The following is an 8875-nucleotide window of genomic DNA, read 5'->3' as shown; positions in this document are numbered from 1 at the left end:
CTCTGTCTCAGTCACCCTGGGCTACGGGCTGTTACCTGAATTGTCCTTTCCCCAAGCTGGGCTGTTGCTTCCCATCTTTCAGGTGTCTGCTTGGACACCACCTCCTCAGAAAGGAGTATTTTACGCCAATGCTCAGGCCATCTTTGGTGGGTTCTGAGCAGGGGTGACCAGGGATTGCCAGTGTGCTGCGGGGTCCCACTGCCCCCATTCATCTCCCAGCCTCGTCTTCACAGCAGTTCTTTGTAGATATGGGGGCAGTGGTTGAAGGGTGCTTTCCATAGAATATGGAGCCAAAGCCTTAAAGCAAGAGCCCCCCCCAAACCCCCAAACCTCCCAAGGCCCGGGCTCAGCACTCCTGGGGGAGGGAGGGGTCTGTCGGGTACAGGAGAGGATTGATTAGATAAGGCAGAATCGCAAATGCGTAGAGCTCTCCCTCTGCAGTGTCAGTGTCCCTGGAGCACATCTGACTCCATCAGGCAGAAGTCTCCACATGGTGAGAGCACGACTTTAACCTCTCCTGAACCCTTTCTAACCTCTCTTCTCACCTTTGATAAGTAAATCTACCCCAGAATGGAATACATTTTGTTTTTATTTCTTGTATAGCTCTCTTTTATATATGGACACTGATTTTCTGTATAAGGTAATGATATCAACTTTCCTTTATAAAGAAATTGGAGAAGTTGATTAAACAATTTTTAAAAAAAATTTTTGATCTGAGTGTCTCAGGTTGAACATGTTGCCCAGGTTGGTGTCAGACGCCTGGGCTCAAGCAATCCTCCTGCTTCAGCCTCAGGGATTATAGGCTCGTGCCTCTATGCCCAGCAGAAGTTGATTTTATGACTATGAAATCGGTAGAAACCCAGGCGGTTCAGGGATGCAGCAACATTATAACAAAGTCTATGTACTGGATTCAGGTCTGCAGATTAGGTCCTGGCATCACTTGGTTGGAACTGCAGACTGCTGTCCTGCTCTCCCTGCAGGCTGGAGCGACCTGGAGTCAACTGTTAGCCAGGACAGGGGTCTCCGTGGGCTTCGACAGGGCCCTTGAATTCAAGGCTGGGTCAGCCGGTGGGAGTCACTCTCTTGGCCCTTTGCCGGGGCTCAGCCCATAGGACTCCCTGCCACCTGTCATCTGTCAGCACAGCTCTAAGGAACCTCTTCAGCCCTGCTTCTTAGAGTGGTACTGGGTCCTGACTGCACCCTGCTGTGGGGTGGTTCACCTTCCGGAAACATCAGACTTTCTGAAGAAAAGCAATTTAAGTGGCTATTTGAAGCAGTATTTTTAGATGAAAAGATGTGGAGCAGAATGCAACATTCACATGCAGCTAAACCTAAAATTCCAAGCTCTAAACTCTGCCCCTGCATCCCAGGGGGGTCCGCATGCTGTGTCCTCCAGCTTTGGAGGTATGTTGGTGGACACCTTGAGACACTGTCCACCAGTGCAAATGGCGCTGTGGTTTTCTGTTCCTAGGGCCAGGCTGAAAAGCTCTGAAAATAACACTGCACTTGGCAGGGCCGGGCACGGTGGCTCACACCTATAATCCCGACACTTCAGGAGGCCAAGGCAGGTGGATCACTTGAGCCCAGGAGTTCGAGACCAGCCCGGGCGACATGGTGAAACCCCATCTCTGCTAACAACAACAACAACAACAACAACTTAGCTGGGTGTGGTTGCTCACGCCTGTAATCCCAGCACCTTGGGAGGATGAGGCGGGCAGATCACTTGAGTCCAGCAGTTCGAGACCAGCCTGGGCAACATGATGAAACCCCATCTCTAATAACAAACAACAACAACAACAACAACTTCGCTGGGTGTGGTGGCTCACGCCTGTAATCCCAGCATTTTGGGAGGCTGAGGCAGGCGGATCACTTGAGCCCAGCAGTTCGAGACCAGCCTGGGCAACATGGTGAAACCCTGTCTCTACAAGAAATAGCTGGGCGTGGTGGTGCGCGCCTATAGTTCCAGCTACTTGGGAGGCTGAAGTAGGTCACTTGAGCCTGGGAGGTTGAGGCTGCAGTGAGCTGAGATTGAGCCACTGCACTCCAGCCTGGGCGACAGAGTGACACTGTCTTAAAACAGAATAAAACTTTTTAAAACAGCACCTGGCATGTAGAGAACCCTTAACACACCAGTGCCATTACTCTCCCTCCCATTGGACCATGTAAATACCTATTCAGGCAAAGTTCCACCAGGGCTGAAGGCCTGGTCTCTGTCAAGGTCCATGTGGGTTCCAGTTCCGGCTCTTGTTCCGAGACACCCCTCTGCACATTTGAAATCAAAGGATCAGCAGGAAAAGATCTGAACTTTGGAGAAAAGGAAAAACCAATTAAGTCCCAACATATGGAAATGATGCCTTAGCCAAAAGACGGTTTGCTCAGTGCAACCTCAATTTGTCATCCCCCCAACTTTTTGAGACTGGGTCTCACTATATTGCCCAGGCTGGCGTCGAACTCCTGAGCTCAAGTGATCCTCCCACCTCAGCCTCCCATAGTGTTAGGATGACAGGCATGAGGCCACCATGCTTGGCCATCCCTCAGTCTTGATGCAAATACTCCTCCTTCATCTCAGTCCCTACCTTTATGCCGTTCAACCTGAATTTGATCCTCTGGGTCAAGGACCCCACTTTGACCTTAGCGTCATTCCCTGGTTCATCCACCTGCACAAGCCAACAGCGTGGCACTACCACAGTCTCCTGTCCTCAGGTGTCAATAGGTGACAGCTCAGCTATTATTCCTTGCAACATTTATTTAGCCACTATATCGATCTGAGAAGGTGGATTACAAAGACGAGTGAGAGCCTATTCAGCATGTGGTGACTTAGCACAGTTCCTTGAAATGACGGAAGGAGCCAATTACTCTTGACAGGGGAAAGAAGTCCAGGGCAAGCTGCCCTTCAGTCTTTGAGGGTGGAAAGCATAGCACCGCGGAGAAGCTGAGGTTCATTAGAGCTGGGAACACACCCAGGGGAACAGAGCAAGGAGAGATATTTGAAAATGTGTAAATGCCTGAGGCCAGGCGCAGTGGCTCATGCCTGTAATCCCAGCACTTTGGGAGGCTGAGATGGGCAGATCGCTTGAGCTTAGGAGTTTGAGACCAGCCTGAGCAACACGGTGAAACCACGTTTCTATTAAAAATACAAAACTTAGCCGGATTCGGTGGTAGGTGCCTGTAATCCCAGCTACTTGAGAGGCTGAGGGACGAGAATCGTTTGAGCCTGGGAGGCAGAGGTGACAGTGAACCCAGATCCAGGGTGAAACCCTGTCGAAAGAAAAAAAAAAAAAAAAAGAGAAAAAAAAAAGACAAAAAAAAAAAAAAAAAAAAAAAAGGAAGAAAGGAGAAAGAGAAAAGGAAGAAAGAAAAGAAAAAAAAAAAAACGTGTCAAGTGCCTGTGTTAAAAAGTTTACCCTGACTCTTGGTGGCTCTGAGTGACTAGAAAGCCCTGAGCCACGGGCCCAGCATGGTCAGCTGCAGGTCTGTGCCAGACAAAGGGCAGCATCCAGGTACTGGCAGTCGGGATTAAGAACGAGAAGTAAGGGTGGCTTAGGGAATAGAGCTGTATTTATTTAAGGACTAGGCAAAGATCCAAACCACTTTAAAAAATTTTAAATCAAACACTTTATTTCCACATAACAAGCGCAAAAAACTCCCAAACACTTTAACAATACAATTAACGCAGTTATGAATTATATACTACTCAAAGCCCCAAGGTCAAAAGGTCAATCAGCTTAACGCTCCAAACATTTCCAGACATGGTTTTTCAAAGCTACCTTTGGTTTTTGGAAAAACCAGTATGGAAGTCAATATACATTGAACGCACTGAATAACATTTGCTTATAGTAAGGTGTCCGACAACATTAGCTTACACCTGGCAAGTTGGAGCATGATCTGAAGTCATACACTGAAATCCATACACAGGTTCCGCCCCCGAGCTCCTGCAGGGAGAAGCGAGGGCCGTGAAGGGGAAGAAAAGGCCAGTCCGGGTGTGGCGTTTCTCGCTTTGTAACAGAGGTATGAGAGTTTAACACTAGTACACTGTCAAGTCATTAAGCTTCATGTTCCACATGGTTTCTTGCTGAGGCTTGAGATGGGCACAAATGGTGGGGAAGATGAAGTCACAGAAGAGTTTTGAGCAACAAGATCCCAAAGATGCTCAGAGAGGGTGGGAAGGAGCAAGCTACAGTTTCCCATTGTTCTCACATTATTTCAGGGTGAAATTGTGATGAGTTCAGATAAAATGTTCAAATATTTGCTTAAATTTTTAATCGGTTGCTCTATGAGAACCCTCATACATAGCAACTTTGAAACTTTCATTATAAAAAAGAGCCTACAAATAAATTCACAAAAAGGAGACAATTAATGTTGAGCAGCCAAAAAGTCATGGTTTATTATATCTGAAGAAATTTCATAATTCAAACACAACCAAACTGTACATTTTACAATCACATTCTATTTGTAAACAGTTAAAAGCCACTGACTTCTTTTGCATCTTAGGACACAAACAGTTAGAATCAAGGCAATGATATGATGGCAAATTCTGTACTGTTAAAATTTTTACCCTTGTTTAGTCTCTCTTCTTTGACTAAGCAAGCATTATAATACCATTTGTGGGCAAAAAAAGGGGGGAGGAAAGAAAGTTTAAAATGGTGTAACTCGTTAGTTTGCAACATTTAAAATTTTCTTTATACAACAAACAACTCTGTAAGCCCAATACCTTGGTTACAGTATGCATAGTTACTGATTTCGGCTTTAAGGTACAACAGTTAAACATTAACACAGTCACAAGAGAGCAGAAACATATGGAGCCACTTGATGGGATTACAAAAAATTATTACCTATTGATTATTAGCAAACCATCATCACTCACTAATAAAAAGACAGCATCTGAAAGCAGAATGTCAAACTCCAGCTTTAAGCGTTTTTTTGTTTTTTCTTTTTTTTTTTGGCAGAGAAAATTCTTTAACAGAGCAATATGTAGTATCAGTGCTAAAAGTTGGGGTTTTTCTTTTTTTCCTATAAGAAACTACAAGGAATTTTTTTTTTTTTTTTTTTTTTTTTTTTAACTGGGGAACTGGTTTTCCTGAGAACCATGCTCTTTGATTTGGGACAGGAATAGAAAAACAAAAGAACATGGCCAAATGCTGCTCCTTTTTCCCAGAGATAGAAAGCATCTTTTAAATCATCCTCCATTTTTTTTTGTCTTTTACATTTTTTTTAAATGATGGAAGAGTAAACATTTTTTTTTCTCAAAAAACAAACAAAAAAATCTGTAAACAAGAAGGTTCAACATGAGAACCTCCAAAACAAAATGGAAAGCCTATTCAAAGTGCAGGGCCCGTCCTGGGTGGCAGGTGGGCTGCAAGTCACAGCTGTGGCCACAGTTTTTCAAACTGCAGAGCGAAATTCTTTAGTTTTACAACATGAAAAAACTGGTGCAACACTTTCATTAATAATCCTAAGTCAGCATCCTAACTTGATCTTTTAAACTCCACGATACCACAATAAGGTAGGCAACATCAAGGCATAGTAGAGAGCGCACGCCTCCTAAGAACACCCTTGAGTAAACATTGACACTGGGACAGCTGCCCCCCATACTGCCGATGAGACGGAGAGAACATCATTCAGTGCAAAGGGAAAAGCTCATACGTTATCAGCCCAAAAAATGGTTTTGCAAGAGAGAAAAAAAGGGGCGGGGGTGGGGAGGAATAGAAGGAAAAAAAAAAAAAAAAAAAAAAAAGAATCCAAAGGCTAAACATGATGAATAGACACAAGCGAGCTCATTCTCTACGGTTTAGCATGTATGGCGCTATTTGGGAGTGTAAATAGAGTAGATACCTTTTCACATTATAATATTGGCCTGCATGATTCAAGTATTCAAACTGATATGTTTTGGGGAAAACAAAGTGGAAAATGTGCAGAGAATAGCTGTTCCCACAGGCGGCCCCTGGCTGCAGGCGGCGAGCCCCACTTAGTGCTCCTTTCCCTCGCGTCTGAGGTCCCGGTCGGTGAGTCTGCATCTACACTGTTACATGGACTCTCCACCCCCACCCAGGTGGTCAACAGAAAGAAAAGCGTTAATGGGAGATGGGCTGCTAATTCCTCGGGGGTCGCTGCTGCTTGGAGGACCCCACAGGCTTGTGGAATAATGCGGGGTCCCCCAGAGTGAAGTGCCGTGAAGGTCTCCACAGTTAGTTCCCGACAGCCCAGCACCATTCCAGTGATTGAGATCGGTCCGGCTGGAGAATGAGTGGGAACAGTCGAGGGAGCCCAGCCGGCTCTGGCTGGACCCGAGAGACTGCCAGCCGGGAGAAGGGGTCAGAGACTGGCTTTGTGCAAAGAAACGACTGATCTCCTCTTCACTGGCAAACTCAGCAAGAATAGTAGTGTTCCCCAGTACACACCTAGAGGAGAGAGGCACCGTGGACACGTGAGGACAGCGCGCCAGGAGGGCTTCATTCACTCACAAGTGAGGGTGCAACTTGTCTCTGCTAGAAAAGCCACAGAAGGCACAGAGGGAGAGACCACACCACATAACCTGCGTGCCCTCCCTTCACCCGAGCGTGCACCCACAGCTCTCCAGGGCTTGGTGCCTTGCCCAGAGCAAACTTCCTCTGTCTCCCATGGGCAACGTAAGGGACTTTCTAGGGCCATCTGGCCAGGTCTGATTCCCCGCTTAGGAGTGCCGACCTTGGAATCACGGCACTACTGCAGCCAGCAGGAGCCACCCACACAGGACCCCGTGCACTGCCCCGGGTCAGGCTGTGCTCTCACACAACTCTTTCCCCTAGACTCTTCCAACTGGGAGCCCAACAGCCAACTTACATGTGCAGAGACTTTTGTGCCTTCACTACCTCTTCTTTTGAACTGTAGCGGACCAGAGCATTTCCGTGAGGGAGGTTCAGGTGGAATGTGATCAGCGGGCCGTGCTGCATGCACAGAGTGCGCAGAGTTGAGCCATCGATCTAGGAAACAGTGTGGAAACTGCCAGTGAGAGGCGTCACCACGGGCCCTCCAGGAGGCCGTTTCAGGCTGCACCGCTGCCCCTCCTCTCTTTCCTGAGGCTCTGTGCTCCTGGCACCACTCTTCACTGACACTCTGACGTTACTCTGACGTTGCTCTGACAGGGTGCAGAGCCACCTTCCCCACCTCCACTGCTCCCAGAGCCATACCGCTCCTGCCTCTAGACTCCTGGACACGCCCCAGATCCCCACTGTGGCTCCATGTCTTCTCTCTTCCCTGCCCTGAGGACAGCATCCATCAAGGTTCTGTTCCCTGGGGGAGGAGGGAAGTGGGAGCTCAACACCCAGCCTCCAGAGGAGGGGGCAGGCCAGGGGCTAAGAAAATGCTCTCACCTCGGGGGCAGACCAGGGTTTCTCCACGTGCCAACAAGGACCACCTGTGTCAAATTCATCTGCAGGCCCTCATTCAAATGCAGAGTCCCAGCTCCTAGCCCAGATCTACTGACTCAATCTCTGGGTGAGGGCTGGGAATCTGTATGTTTGGTTGGTTCCCAGGCACATTACAGCGTGAACCACCAGATTCGACCACAGCCTGCCTGAGGTCTACAGACCACTCCTCTGCTGTTTCCTCTGCTTGGCTTCACTACCACCTAGCCGCCCTTGTCTCACACCCAGACCCGAACCTCTGTTCCCATGCTCCCTGGAGTAGCCACATAAACCAGTGTATCTGGTATCCTTACCTGAGGTGTAAGGTTTTTCAGAACAAGCCAATTTGTTATTCTCCCTGAGCTGCTCTCACCCCAGCTGGAACCTAAACAAGGAAAAAAAGGACAAGTCAGTTTTCCAGGACTGAAAGAGCCCAACTACAGTTACTCAGCAGATCACCTGGCCTCTTGGCTTCCTTCACTTCCTTGCACTTCTACATGGGAGGCTTTCTCCCTAGGCCCAGAATTTGAGCTCACCCTAGCCATGGCCAGGCATTAACTCCTATGGCAGGGGGCTCTGCCCCTGGGGACAGTGAACTCAGAATGGCTCCCAGTTGACCACACAGGAGGGCAGTGAGCCACAAAAGGCTGCATCTTTTTGAGATCTTCTCATTGATAGGAGCTAAAATCATCTCAAACGGTACCATCTGGGGAAGACTTCAGTAATGTCTGATCACTCTGCGTGTGTGTCCTTCAGGGAATGAAGCTTTAAGGGGATTCCAGAGCTTACGATCGCACAGACGCTCCTTGTTTTCACCAGGGTTACTGCAGGGGCTCCCCATCTGGCCTTCCTGCTGGACCCCTGTGGCATCCACCCTTCCCCTGGGAGTACAGCCCACATCCCTGACCCCATCTACAACCCAAGGCACCTCACAAACACTTCAGGTGCTGGGAAAGACTGTTCCATGACATAGCTCAGGCCTATCCACCTCTCACGGAATCCTCCCCACTCCTGTAATCCTCTCATCACTCCAACGGGTGCTTTCTCAGGTGTCTTTCTCAGGTGCTTTCTCAGGTGTCTTTCTCAGGTGTCTGGGCCTTGGCAGAGGCTGCCCCTCGGTTCGCTTGGCTCACTCCTACAGGTTTCCTGATTCCACTCAACTGCACCAAGCCTCCCTGGGGTGGGCTCCTGGGCCACTTTCACTAGCACCCCTCGCTGTGTGCTGCCAGTCTCTTAGCTGGCATCCAGACAGATGTCTGTGGCCTCCAAAAACCACTCACACCACACCAATTACGTTAACTTGCATTCAGGAGCTTGGCACGTACTTTAGTGTTCTTTTCCTATAATTAACCTGCACCCAAAGGAAAAGCTGCAAGTTTTCCTACAGCCAATCACCTGTCTAAAGATGAGAAATTACACATTTAATCAGAAAATATTAATGAGGTTTTATTACTCATTTTCAGCTTCAAGATGGGAATGTTTGGTAGTTTGCA

The 8875-nt window shown here is 48.0% G+C and overlaps 1 protein-coding gene across 12 annotated transcripts in view; it reads right to left on the bottom strand.

Annotated features, from left to right (window-relative positions):
• Positions 1-3591: 3591 nt before the first annotated feature.
• TNRC6A (trinucleotide repeat containing adaptor 6A) overlaps positions 3592-8875 on the bottom strand; it is a 98880-nt gene continuing 93596 nt past the window's right edge. For all 12 annotated transcript variants that reach the window (XM_054454160.2, XM_054454161.2, XM_054454162.2 and 9 more), the window contains 3 exons: positions 7697-7767; positions 6820-6959; positions 3592-6398 (listed from right to left, as the gene is read on the bottom strand). In XM_054454160.2, coding sequence (XP_054310135.2) covers positions 6023-6398; positions 6820-6959; positions 7697-7767 — 587 coding nt within the window. In that variant the 3' untranslated portion in view covers positions 3592-6022. The remainder of the gene's footprint in view (positions 6399-6819; positions 6960-7696; positions 7768-8875) is intronic.

The sequence above is a fragment of the Pongo pygmaeus genome, chromosome 18 (genome assembly GCF_028885625.2).
Source record: "Pongo pygmaeus isolate AG05252 chromosome 18, NHGRI_mPonPyg2-v2.0_pri, whole genome shotgun sequence".
NCBI classification, from domain to species: domain Eukaryota; kingdom Metazoa; phylum Chordata; class Mammalia; order Primates; family Hominidae; genus Pongo; species Pongo pygmaeus.
This window is presented reverse-complemented; position numbering and strand designations above follow the sequence as displayed.